General features: G+C 39.0%; 1 protein-coding gene across 2 annotated transcripts in view; it reads left to right on the plus strand.

Annotated features, from left to right (window-relative positions):
• PIK3CA (phosphatidylinositol-4,5-bisphosphate 3-kinase catalytic subunit alpha) overlaps positions 1 to 11,584 on the plus strand; it is a 41,733-nt gene extending 30,149 nt beyond the window's left edge. For both annotated transcript variants that reach the window (XM_051782281.1, XM_051782282.1), the window contains exons 16-21: positions 25 to 146; positions 674 to 752; positions 1,618 to 1,788; positions 2,042 to 2,159; positions 2,333 to 2,484; positions 3,593 to 11,584. In XM_051782281.1, coding sequence (XP_051638241.1) covers positions 25 to 146; positions 674 to 752; positions 1,618 to 1,788; positions 2,042 to 2,159; positions 2,333 to 2,484; positions 3,593 to 3,863 — 913 coding nt within the window. In that variant the 3' untranslated portion in view covers positions 3,864 to 11,584. The remainder of the gene's footprint in view (positions 1 to 24; positions 147 to 673; positions 753 to 1,617; positions 1,789 to 2,041; positions 2,160 to 2,332; positions 2,485 to 3,592) is intronic.
• The last annotated feature ends 2,603 nt before the right edge of the window (positions 11,585 to 14,187 follow it).

Genomic DNA, 14,187 nt, shown 5'->3' on the forward strand with positions numbered 1-14,187 from the left:
TCATAGATATCTTATCTCTTTTAGGCTTGAGGAGTGCAGGATAATGTCATCTGCAAAAAGGCCGCTGTGGTTGAACTGGGAAAACCCAGATATTATGTCTGAATTGTTATTTCAGAACAATGAGATAATATTTAAAAATGGAGATGGTAAGGAAAAATAAGTGTAATTCAAACACTACATATCTGTTTATTTTCCTAACCTATTGTTTAGTGGTTTTTCTAAGCATATAAAATACATATATTAAAAAATAATTTTAAAAATCAGCTGAACAAAGACATTTTTTTCCAGAAAAACTAAACATGGACAAATAAGTATTTATCTCAATCAAGTACAAGTTTTGTATGTTCTAAGATGTTCAACCTGTTGAGGTGGAACATAATACTATGTACTGTTTGTTCTTTTTACTTGAAGATGTCTTCAAGATACTACAGATCTATAATCTATAATTCCATTTTCATGGTTTTAGTGTATATTTTTAAAAACCACCACCACAAGTTTATATTGATTTTTGACTATTTAAAACATGCTTTTCTCTATTGAGGGAACAAACCCTAAACTGTGCAAACCTCATTACCTTTAGATGTATTTAGACATACTTTTGGGGGGGAAAAGTAAAGTAAGATCTAACCAAGTATTCTGGTGTTACAAAATTTGCAACCTTTGACTATTTCAGACTTGCGTCAGGACATGCTGACACTTCAGATAATTAGAATTATGGAAAACATCTGGCAAAATCAGGGTCTTGACCTTCGGTAAGCATTAGAAGTCATTTCCAAGCAATACTGTTCTTAATGGATTTTGCATTGTTTTTTTCCCAGAGATTGCTCCTGTTTTCCCAAGGGTAATAAATGAAATGCTATAAATAGGCATGTTTGTACATTTTAGAGCAATATTTGATTTTTTAAATAACCTTCGGTTAACTAAACTACTGGATTTTCTAAACCTAGGATCATATTTGAGAAATACTCAAGTCTTATTCAAGTGGGTAGGAGTGATTTACGTACCAGGGATGGATACAAGGGCTAATGCTCAGTAGCCACACTGTGGTCAGCTGATTATGTCTGTAGGTTTGGCTTTGAACATGTTGCCAAACCCACAGCCCTCTTGAGCAGTGACTCTTTGTAATTGGGGTTGTCATTTCAGTACCCACAGTAGGTATTGCCCAGTGTGATCTGTGTGCAGCTTCTCCATGACTAGACAGCCTGTGAGTACACAGCTTCTGCAGGGCATTCAGTATAAACTATTCTGCTTCTGGAAAACTGATGCTAGACAGGTTGTGGTTCCAAATTTGTGTTTGCTGCATGGTGGATTTTTAGTGGGGATGTAACAGCTGTCACTGCACTGTCAAGGAACCCCCAGTTTTCATTTCCTTATCTAGACAAAAGGACCTATTGGTCTGCATCATCTCTCGTGGGTCACAGTTTTGTCTCCAGTACTGTAAGGAGTGACAGAATTATGGCTTTGTCCGAGAGTGATTTGCAGAGTTACACTTGCCTGTGACTTAAAGAGTAGCCAGACACAGAAATCTGCAAAAATACACCCTCTCCCACCTCTTGCCACCATTATCTATAAAGGAAAAAAAAAACAACCAACAAAGCACTAACCTTTGTCTTTCAGGATGTTGCCTTATGGTTGTTTATCAATTGGTGACTGTGTGGGACTCATCGAGGTCGTGAGGAGCTCTCACACGATCATGCAGATTCAATGTAAAGGAGGCTTAAAAGGAGCACTGCAGTTCAACAGCCATACATTGCACCAGTGGCTCAAGGACAAGAACAAAGGAGACATGTGAGATTTCCTGTTGCCTGTTTTTCTTGTCCGTGTGCTTGTTTTTGATGGAAGTTTCAAGAGAACTAAAGTTCATCAAGTGGGAAGTTTATGTCCATAATTATGTCTATCTGGTTTTGGTTTTGTTTTCTTTTTTACCTGCCCTTGTTTCCCCGGTATTCCTGCTTGTAGCTCTTTTAATGAGAAAGGAAAATTTGCACTTCTGTGTTATTAGAATACCTGAGGAAAGTGTCTCCTTTTCTGTTTTGGATAGGTATGATGCAGCTATTGACTTGTTTACACGTTCTTGTGCCGGCTACTGTGTTGCCACCTTTATCCTGGGCATTGGTGATCGCCACAACAGTAACATCATGGTCAAAGATGATGGACAAGTAAGATATGCTTTTCTAAAACCATACCCTAAGGTCATCCTCACTTCGATATGAGTTTGTTTTCAAAAACCAAAAAAAAACTCTATCAGAACTATAAGTAAATGATCGATTTTACTGTGACTTCATTTAAACACGGAATTACTAATCTTAAAATACCTTTCTGTCTTTCCAAGCTGTTTCACATTGACTTTGGGCACTTCCTCGATCACAAGAAGAAAAAATTTGGCTATAAAAGAGAGCGTGTGCCATTTGTCTTAACACAAGACTTCCTAATAGTGATTAGTAAAGGAGCCCAAGAATGTACCAAAACAAGGGAGTTTGAAAGGTGAGCCTTCTTTTAAGCATTTAAACTCCAGAGTATTTTGTACCTAAAATGCACTTTACTATGGTGACATTTAATAATTAGACCTTATAACTGAAAAGTAGTATTTTACTTGGCTTGAAGTGGGTATGTTCCAATTCTTTAGTTGAAGATCAGCCACCCCCTTGTAAATCAATAGGTAATCTTAGCACTTACGTGACCTTTGGTCCATGAAATCTCACTGAGATTTGCAGGGTCAGCACACATGTGATTAAAGATGATCATTTTTTAAACATCTGAAATTTCTTTGACTTAACATTTAAAATCCTCTTGGTGTTGCAAAACTGCAAGTACTGAGAATTCTTAAATGTTGGGTTTTATGTGCATCAGAGCCTTGCTGGTCACTCAGCCATACTTCTCCCTTCTATAGCTGCTGTGGTACCAGCTCTTCAGATGGCCTCTGTAGTTTGGGATATTGTCCAAAACCTGCTGAGAAAGGATAACTTTAAAATAATAATAATGATAATAATAATAATAATAGTTGCTGTAGTCATTCTTAATATCTCTTTCCAGTGATCCAGTCTTTTTCCCCTTAACCTGACTCAAGTTAATGATTTCAGCATAAACGTGTATTTTTCATCCAATGTGATACAGCAAATGTCCCTGTTTTCAGTGTATTCTTCAGAGTATCTAAGGAGCAAAAGCTACTGCCTTCGTAAAACTACAGGAAAAGTGCATCTCTGATGATAACCAGGAAAGCACTGTTTGCAGCAGTGTATCTGGAAACATGTTTTAAAATCTGAAATGTCAGTAGCAATGGCTCAAACAGCTCTGTGAACTCCCATAAATTTGTGCTGAACAGTTGCATGAATTGCACGTGGGGTTTAAGGCTAGAAAGCCTGACTTTAGTTTGGCTGTTGTGTTTGTCTGACCACTACTAATTCATGTACAGATGAAGATAAACTAAGTAGGAAGAGGAGTGTACCTTCTCAGCAACATCATGGTGTTCTTAGTAGACTAAGTGTGTCCAGTTTTTAGTGTCTGGTTACCTGAAAACTGGTTTTGAGGTGAAGAAGTAACGTGCACCTCGTAGGGAAATACACTGAGCTTTTTTCCCCCTGGTCTCTTCCAGGTTTCAGGAGATGTGCTATAAGGCTTACCTAGCAATTCGACAGCATGCCAATCTCTTCATCAACCTTTTCTCCATGATGCTTGGCTCAGGAATGCCAGAACTGCAGTCCTTTGATGACATTGCTTACATTCGAAAGACCCTTGCATTGGACAAAACTGAGCAGGAAGCTCTGGAGTACTTCATGAAGCAAATGAATGATGCTCACCATGGTGGCTGGACAACAAAAATGGACTGGATCTTCCACACAATAAAGCAACATGCTTTGAACTGAACAGACAGCAGAGAAAGCAAGAACTGATACCCCGCTTTGTGGGTACTGCACTGTTAATACCCGTTAGCAGCAAAGACTGGTTGCATAGGAATTGCACAAACCATGAACAACACTAGATTTTATGGCAAGAAAAGAGATTAATTGTTCAGACAACTGTCAGAAAATAATGTAAAACAGGGTTTCAGATAGCACTAAAATTGTACACTTCAAAAATTAAGCTTTAGTATGATGTGTGCAGAGAGACCTTGACAAATTAGAGAGATGGGCAATCACCAGCCGTGTGAATTTTAACAAGGGCAAGTGCCAGATTCCGCACCTGGGATGGGGCAACCCTGGCTGTAAAGACTGGGGAATGAGGCTGAAGAGTAGCTGTGGAAAGGGACCTGGGAGTCCTGGTCCCTGGCAGGTTGAATATGAGTCAGCAGTGCCCTGGCAGCCAGGAGGGCCAACCGTGTCCTGGGGGGCATCAGGCAAAGCATCGCCAGCCGAGTGAGGGAGGTGATTGTCCTGCTCTGCTCTGCACTGGGGCGGCCTCACCTTGAGTTCTGTGTGCAGTTTGGAGCACCACAATATAAAAAAGACATTAAGCTGTTGGAGAGCGTCCAAAGGAGGGCCATGAAGATGGTAAAGGGTCTGGAGGGGGAGCCTTGTGAGGAGCGGATGAGGTCACTTGGTTTGTTCAGCCTGGAGGAGACTGAGGGGAGACCTCATTGCAGTTACAACTTCCTCGTGAGGGGGAGAGGAGGGACAGGCACTGATCTCTGCTCTGTGGTGACCAGTGACAGGACTCGAGGAAACGGCATGAAGCTGAATCAGGGGAGGTTTAGGTTGGATATCAGGAAAAGGTTTTTTATACAGAGAGTGGTTGGGCACTGGAACAGGCTCCCCAGGGAAGTGGTCACAGCACCAAGCCTGCCAGAGTTCAAGAAGCATTTGGACAACATTCTCAGGCACATGGTGTGACTCTTGGAGTGTCCTGTGCAGAGCCAGGAGTTGGAATTGATGATCCTTGTGGGTCCCTTCCAGCTCAGCATATTGTGTGATTTTATGATTCATGTTATGCCTTAAGCCCAAAAAGGTAAACTTGGAAGAATGTTTCCTTTTTTCATTTGACAGGATAAATTAGAAGGAAAAAGAAAATAGTTCTAGCATGAACATAAGAGTCCATCACTTATTATCTTAGATCTGGTACAGCAGGTAGAGACTATGCTAGATCAAGAAGAGTGGAAATAGAATTCAAGTGGTAGCAAATGCTTAAATGCAGCATAGTTTGATGAGAAGGAGTTTTAAGCTCAAAGATCTACATACAGTAGTGAGAGGACAGTGCCTTTTAAATGTGCTTGGAGGCATTAACATTTGTGGGGTTCAGGTGACCCTTTGATTTCTGGGTCCGTCATCTGCACAGTTTCTGAAAGCAGTAGGAAATAGGCCCACTCAGTATGGTGTTTCTTCTGCTCAGTATTTCTAGGGGTGCAATTCATACCTTCACAAAGAAACTCCCTATCATCCCCAAAAACTGACTAACCTGGAAATCGAATGGTCAGAATTGGGTTTAGTGCAACAGAGAGCTGTAGTGTTCATCTTAGGTTTGCTTTAATCTAACTTGAACTGAATAGATTTTTTTCATACATGTTTTCCAGAACCTAAAGAAAGGTGAGTTATTAAAATTATTGAAAGATTATTTTTTTATAAAGGCTATTTATATAATAGGAACTATTATTAATATATATTCTTTATTTACATGATTTGTCCCATATTCACTCTTTTAATTTTGCAGCCCAGTTCTATCTGTCCAAGACTCCCATTTTCATTAATGTCACTTAAGGTTACCAGATATACTCCTGGGACCAAATTCAGCCCTAGTGAAAGAGGACACAAGTACCAGTGAAGTAGTGGGGGATACACCCACTAATGCCAGAGGTAAACTTGGCCTAAGTCTCTTAAAAAAATTTGGGGAATCACTCTTCACATTATGGAAGTGATATGCTGGCTATTCAAAGAAAGTACATTTAAACCCTCCATTTTTGGGTCTACCATTTCTCCTCTTTCTTCCTCCTTTGGAAGTGGTTGTTGAATCCAGTAAGATACATCAGAAATAGCAATTTAGATTTTCAATATGATCTATAACAAGCAGTTCAACATGCAGCAGATATGTTGGCTAGCTCAAAGCATGTGGAGTTACCAAACATTTTATAGCTTTGTCTGTTTTGTGCCTGTGTGTAATATATATTTGTAAATCTAGTTGTTGTCCTTTAACACAATTACGTGTGCAATTAATGAAATTGGCACCACTTTTTGAAACTGTTCAGAGTACCGAGGATTTCAGATTGCCCTTATGCACAACTTCAGATAGGACTGTTTTTCTAATTATTAAAGAGGTTTTTCTAATTAGTGAAGCCCGTGATTCTGTGGGTGATGTTCACCCTAACATTTTAAACTTGCTAGATTGGCAGCACTTGGAGTGAATTCCAAAGGTTTGGGGCTTTCGGGGGTTCAGCTTGTTCGCTTGCAAACACGCACCGAGGTGCCACTCAGAAAGTGCAATACCACGTGTAATATAAAATATGCTGACAGTTGGTGTTAGATTAGAATATAAGTATATAATAAACTGTACATTGTGCAGGCTGTACTGATGAGGTAATGAGTGGTTGGCTTCATTAGGCAAATTGTAATATATTAAAAATGTGCAATCAATTACATTATGAAAGACTTTGGGGATTGTAAAGCCAAGGCTTTGGTGTTTCAAGACACTTTCATAGTCAGGATCCTGCAGTCTATTACTGCACACAAGGACTCTTGATGTTTGGGGGAAAACCTGGGTTTGTGAACACTACAGAAGCTCCAAGAATAGTATGGGAAATGTGAAGTTTTATTTCCTTAGTTCTACTAAATATTTTGGAGTAGTCCAATAGACTTCCCATTACTCTTTTTATTGACTGTTACATATTCCTTTTTGTTCATATGAATATTTTAACTCCTGCTAACCTTGGTTGTACTTTCTAGAGCAAAGTTACCCTTTTATCTATTACTTTGCAGTCAACACACACTAATTGTTTAGCTCTTGAAACATGGTTTAGTTTCAGTTTAAGTTTAGTTCACAAAATCTGAAACCCTGTTGGCTGTCTCTCTTATTTTAACTGAGTAAACCTGTTGCACAAACGTCACATTAGGTGCTATATTATCCTTATTTATCTGGTGTTGAAACAATGCTTTACCTCGTTTATCTAAGAGATGGTCAGCTTTTTCCAGCCTGGATGAAAAGATCAACTCAAAATTTATCAGATGTTATGAGCCCAACTTTCTTTGTACTTAGCCCCTTCCTAGCCCTTTACTTTTGTAAATATGAGTATAAATGTCTTTCAATTCAAGCACACAGTGTTCTGCACCCTTTTTGCCCAGACAGAGGTATGAGGAATCAGGCTCTGTTTCCAAAAGTTACTGCAATGAAATGTTGTGCATAAGCTGTAGAAGTTATTATGAGAATTAAATAGTAAAAGAAAGGAAACTTCATAGGGATGCAGACATAATACAATTCAGGATCATTACAAAAATTTTAAATAAAATTTTTTTAAAAAGTAGGAGAAACTCATGGGCTTTAAGCAGTTCTTACCATAACCAGGATGGGCATTTGAAAAATATTCTGCTGGTGTTTCAGGAAAAAAACAAATCCTTTTCTCAGCTTCAAAGTGTTCAACCCTAATTGCCGTATCCTGTTACGCCCGTTCTGTGCTGGTGTAACTTCACTGCAGGTAGTGGAGGTTCTGTTTCCTTACACTGCTGTAAATGAGAGGATGTCATCTGCTCACAGTATCAGAAATAAGATCTGCTTACAGACCATGAAAGCACCTGCAACTGAGCTCTAGATTTTTACAGAGATAGCTTGGAATTTGGCTTATTTTTATCTATTCTCACCTCTTGGAGATTTCAAAATGTTCCCTTTGCTCTGAGAATCAGCTGCACAAAACACTAAAGTAGCTCATTTTGAGATTGAATTGAATCTGAACACCTTGCTCCTGCAGCACTTCATTGTAAGACTGCCAGAGCAAGGATCCCAGGAGTGGGCCATGTGCTTTGTCACAAAGCATTAGGAAATGGAGTTTTATTGAAACACAAATTTAAAGCTAGTAACTTTTTCAACTGTGAAACTGCGTTTGATTTAATGACAGAACAGGCTGCTGCTGCTTAGTTTTACTTAGAATTACATTCTTTGCTTTCTTAAAGGTAGCAGAAAAAGCACCTGTACTGACTTTATATACGCATGCTTCTCTGTTCTGAAAGGGTGCATTAGTAGGTTTTTTCAGAAGTGAAACATTTTCAGTATAAGTTTTAAAATTTTAAAAAAGGCATTTAAATAAAACCAAAATTGTAAGTGCTTTGGCATCTTCTGGAGAAGATATGAGCCTGCATATTAAGGACAATGTAGAAATTACCAAGTTTGTAAGAACTTTGTATGTGATGACCCTGCTGGTGGTGGTTTGGCAAGTTGTTTGTGGGGTTTTATGCCAACTTTCCTTTTTATGTAAAATATTAAATGCCCTTCAGTGGTCAGGAGCCCACATTTGTTGACAATTTGAAGGTATTTTCTTTGCTTTGTCATTCTATAACTGACATGTTCTAGCATCTGTTCTCAATAGTAATTATGAATTCCTCCTGTTTTGCACGTCTGCACAGGTTGTAGACTTGGGCTGGACCCATTCAAAAAAACAAATATTAGCAAAGCCACTTGAAATTACTATTTTGTTGATGTCTTTGACATCTTGAAAATGCTTCAAGTTAATGAAAATGGTGTGGTATTACAGAAAGAATTGTAACTTGCTGCTTCTGAGATTTTCTTTTTTAAGCCTTTTCCTCTTGTTTTAGTTTTACTTGAATGGAAGAACCACACTTGTGTTTTTTTTTAAATACTATATAGCTGTGGATGTTGTTGCAGATTGTTGAATCCCAGTTTAATTTTGCAATACATGTTTCATACAAATAATGAATTTGTATCTTTTTATTTTGTGCTAAAAGTTGTCTCAGTTTAGGTGAGGCTCTATCTGTCCAAAATGATGTGTAGCTCACCACCCCTGCAGCTGGTGTTAGTTTTGGGGTTTTTTTCTGTTTAGTTTTATTTTTTTACATCTGTGTTAATGAAGAGAAGCCAACTGGAAACTGGCTATAGAAGTTTTCTACCTGCATACACTGACCAAACCTACAGGTGCTCTGCTCTTTGAGAAATTCTGGTTTCACTTTATGCTGATACAACACTGTCTTCATCAGAATCACTCTGGATTCACAACAGCATATGAAGTCAGAATTAGACTATATGTATATTAGAATTCCAGATTAGTTATTCTTATGATTCAGTATGAAAGGTGTTCTCATAAGGAGAGGAATGTTTACTAGCAGCCCAGTCAAACACTTTACAATTTTACTTTTTAAATAGTATTTATCAACTAGCCTTCCCCCTCCAAAACTACTATAACCTTGTCTATAGTTCGTTTCATTCTTGAGACTTCCAGGATTTTTGTTGCTTACCAGCTCAAATGTTTCCTCTTGCTACTCTTTCATAGCCTACAGACTTGTTGAACCCACACTCAGGAAAAATGATTGTTCTTAATTGTCAGCAGGGTATTCTTGACTTCTGAGCTTTATGGATTAGACTGAAAAGCTTGAGGTCTTGTTGTGTGAGCACTCCTGACTAAGCCAGAGGTGAATCCCTCTGTCTCTTCCCTTCCTTCTCCAACACCCCTCTCCCCTAAAAAAGGACATGCCCATAGCATAAGAACATTATACAGTGTTTGTAAGAGATAGTTGAAGCAATACCCTGCCAGTACTTCGAAGCTGGTGTCCCCACTAGTTTGCCTAAATGTGTATTAAGTGTCCTTACTGTCACTTCTGTATGTGATGAAATATTCCTTCGGCATAAGGAAGGCAAAAAATACACTATTCTGTCTTGATTCTTTCTGAAATTCTGTTGCCAGATTCCCAATAGTTGTTAAACTGTTTCAGGAACCATTCAATGCAGTGTAACTGCACCAATTTTGTTAGGAACCTGTTCTAGTAATAAAATAAGTCACAGTTAAATCTGACTTGATTGTGTGGCTGAAGTTACAGAAAGCCTAATTCAGGCAGAAGCTGTTTCCTTTAAGAATCTTATATCTGTTGTAGTTTAGTTAATCCTTGAGAGCCAAAATACAGATATTCATAGTTGCAATCTCATTCTGTCTTGTTTCTTTAACTACTTTTAATCTATTTTCAGGTTCTATTAATAGTGCCCCATATCCTGAATTATCAACTGCCTCAGGCTGTCCAAAGTTGTCTTACTGTTTTGTTTGGGGCTGGGGGAAAAAAAGGAATAGATTAATCCTCTTGTTTTACAGTGGCTGTGGTCCAACTTCTTCATCTTCTCTTGTGAAGATAAATGTGCAATTCATCATCTGGGAGTATCATCTGTTCTCCTTGCCCCCTTACACCTCTTCAAGTTTTATCTGTGAATATCTACATTCACTTATCAAAATCTACTTCCTTGGTGGAGAAAAGGATTTAAAAAAAATATATGGCTGTGGTCTGATGTCCTGGATTCTCAGGCTTGAAATTTTGAAAGGACCGTTGTCATTGCACCACAATTGCAGAATTTTCTCAGAATCATTGAGGTTGGCAAAGAGCTTTGGAGATCATTTGGCCCAGCCATGCTGTTCGAGGCAGGATCAGCTCTGGAGCAGGTTGCCCAGGACATCACCCAGTTGGGTTTAGAGCCTATGCAAGAAATAAGAATCCACAGTCAATTTTTTTCCCTTAATGTTTGTATGAAATATCTTCTGTTTCATTGCCTGCTGTCCTTTCAGTGGGCAGCATCGAGAAGAGCCTTGCCTGTCTTTACTCCTCCCTATCAAGTATTTATGTACATTGACAGGATGCCCCTTGAGCTTTCTTTTTGACCAGGATAAACAATCCCAGCTCTCTCAGCCTCCTTTCTTATCCATCATCTTTATAGCCCTTCATGGACCCATTCCAGTACATCCATGTCAGGCTGGTACAGGGGACCCCAGTGCTCGAGGTGTGGCCTCACCAGTGCTGAGCAGAGGGGCAGGATGAAGGCTCACCTCCCATGACCTGCTCTGCCAAAGGCAGCCCAGGATCCTGTTGGCATTTTGGGTAAATAGAGCCCAGGAGGGTGTCACCTCTTGATGCTTCTATGTAACTTCACTGAAGCTGGTAACCAGTTACATGTCTGCATCAAAAGGAGAGTATAAACACCCTACCAGTGCTTGAAATATCTTTTAAAAATGAGACAATTACCTTTGAAATAACCACTACTGGGGGTGGGGGGTGGGGTGGTGTTGCCATGTGTGTGTCATTCTGTGATGAAGGTCTGTGGTAAAGTAGGTAGAAAGCAAGACATTTTTAGTAATAATGGGCCAAAAAGTATTTAAAATGCAGCAAAGATGCATGTGTTGTCATACTGAGAATAGTCTTGCAGTACTTTAAATAAAAAAAAAACAAAACCACAACCCCTTTTTTTACCCCTTCTGCTGTGCTACTCAAGTAACAAAAGTTTGGCCTATGATACTTATTGTAGTTATGTTCATGGGAAACTGTAAAAAGTCTGCTTTTTATTTATCTTCGCGGTCTGTATCATGCTGTTTATTAAAAAAAAAAACTACTTTGGTTTGGTTTTTATCACACTTTTGAGTGTTAATGTATATACTAACAACTAAATTAAAATGATATGGTTGGTACACTTGTGAATTCTGAAGTGAGAATTTAAGGAATCTTCAGCCTTGGACTGTGATCTGGTGTTGGCAGCTCTGCCTTTGGAAAAGGCTGGAAGGAAGGAGATGGGAATTGCACACATCAGTTAATGATGATGGGGAACAGAAGTAGAATTTGCATTATTTGTGGGTGGGAAGTCCCAGATGCACATGGTATTTGTTCCTGCACACGTTGATCCTCAGAATAAGTAATTTTATTTTAGTTTTAGATGTGGGCTGTAAAAAACTGTGATAAGAGAGCAGATATTATTGAAGTGTTTCAACTGGGTGGTTTTAAAGCCCTTGCTAAATCAATCTGGTTTGGTTTTGAAAAATATCCTTCATGTTTTCCTTACCAAAATTAGATTTTAAACAAACAAATAAGCAATGTTATATTTTTGTATCCAATACTAACTTTGAAAGAGAGAAACATATTTAGGGAAATTACTCACTGGCAAATATAAGAGCCTGAGGTGCAATGGAAGCGTGTCTGTGGATATGTTGGTTGACTCTGGACTTCAGTTGCCAACAGACTGTTATTGTGGGAGGGATTTGAGCTCTCTTGATGAGGATTTCACTTTTTTTGGAGGGATGAGGGAAGTGTCAGGGTTTTTACTCAGGCCTCTTCAACACATTGTTGTCCCCACTAAGCTTTAAACTTTGTACACTGGTCAATTCTGTTTCAGATAACAATAACCAGTTCTGCACTGGATCGACTCCATAATAAAAGGTGGATATCATGATCCTTACATTTATTTTGAAGCTCCAGCTGAGCTCCAGTTAGGAGAGAGCAAATCCCAACTGTGGCTAGGGGTTTGGAAGTAGCTGCTTCAGTAACGTGGACTAGCAGGTTAAATTTCTGTTTATTACAACATAAGGTGAATTTTACCTTTCCTGGTAACTATGAAACGGTTATGAGTGGTTACTACTGTGTGTTAAATGCACAGGATGATTCAGGGAAGGGGGATCATCAGTTCTTGTTCAAATGCAAATTTTATACTTTGCTGCCATTACCATGGTGTGATTTTTTTGTGGTAGTTCTAGGTCTGAATACCTAAAACATGAAAAAATTATGGAAAACTTGCAAAGTAATACTGTGAAATAGAAGAAAGATTTGCAGTCTGGGCAGTTTGCTTTAGCACAGAAATCTTGGTGAGCCCTCCTGATTTTACCCTCAGATATCAGTCTGGTTTCCAACCTGCCTTTCCAAATTGATCCAAAATCTGAACCCATGTAACAAAAGAGCAAGAAACCTGATGCTATACAAGATACCTCAGGTAACCTCCTATATATCCTTTTAAACACTAAAAAAATCTACCTCTGGCAAAGGTTATCATCATGGGCTATGCTTCCTGCTTTCATTGAAAAAAGGGTTTACTCCATTCTTATTTTGGAGAAGATACATCTCTGCTAAGTGAAATAAGCATCATCTGTGTTGCCTATTTAAACAAGGATGTGAATATCACATGGACTTTTCTGCGTTTCGAGTTGGAATTGGTTCTGAGTGATTAAAACCTGGCCCAGAGCTGCCTGAACATCCCAAGCACTTGGTGGCTTAGAAAATAAGACTCATTTAGACTTTTCTGTCCTAAGCATTGATAGCTCTGTTTGATGCCTGTGACTTTGAACTGGATCTGCAGCTTCAAAGAGGATCCTCCTCAGATGTTTTTCTTTCACTTAAAGCCTTGTCTTTTTATCTGGTATAAGTGGTGCTGGGCTCTGCTGCTTTGGGTGGGAAAGAAATCAGTCAAAAGGTACAGAAGTTGTGTTGTGCTTTGGTTCATCAGAGTTTGTCTCACCAAGCAAGACTGAATTCAAAGCAAAGGGTTGGGCTTGGGTTTGTTTTCTTTTTTTTTTAATCTCTCCCTTGGCAAAGTATGGATTTCAAGTTCTCATCACTGCCCTCCGCTGGGAATTGGGGAAATTGCTTTTTTGGAATATTATATGGAAAACGTTTTGGTGAATAGAGGGAGAAGTATGTGGGCATCCACCCATTTGGGTGGCTATAGCCAATTTATGAGAGCTTTATTACAAGCTGTCCTGGAGAAACCTCAGCAACCATGGCTGGAATAAACAGCAGAGAACAAACTGAAACTGGGATGCCAGGATCTTGCTTGATTGGTAACTCAGCTAAGATGATCATAGATACCCCACATTTATTTAATTTCTGAGGGCTCAGCAGTTTGCCAGCAAAAGGACACCTTTAGTTCTGTTTGTGCTGCTTTCACTAGAACTCCTGTGTGATCAGAGGATGAAGCACTTTCCATGTGGCTCTAAGCAAATCACCCTAAAGACATGTTTCCAGCTTCAAAACAAAGGCTATAGACAGAGTAAGTCCAGTCTCACCTGCCAGCTAATGAATAAAATTGAGGCCAGGAGCAGGGTATAATTTTTTTTACTAATCAGTGGAGCAACACCATTAGGGATGTTGTGGATTCTCTGCTAATTGAAAGCTTGCTCTTAAGATTAGGTAAATTCAGGCCAAGCCAGAGCAGAATAACTCAATGAATGAAATACTTGGCAAAATTCCATAAACTGTTTTAAGTCATGGAAATAAGCAACTGCAATGGCCTCCCTTGTGTCTTCAACAT

The sequence above is a fragment of the Manacus candei genome, unplaced genomic scaffold (assembly GCF_025592945.1).
Source record: "Manacus candei isolate 608988 ecotype Guabito, Panama unplaced genomic scaffold, ASM2559294v1 h1tg000015l, whole genome shotgun sequence".
Classification (NCBI taxonomy): domain Eukaryota; kingdom Metazoa; phylum Chordata; class Aves; order Passeriformes; family Pipridae; genus Manacus; species Manacus candei.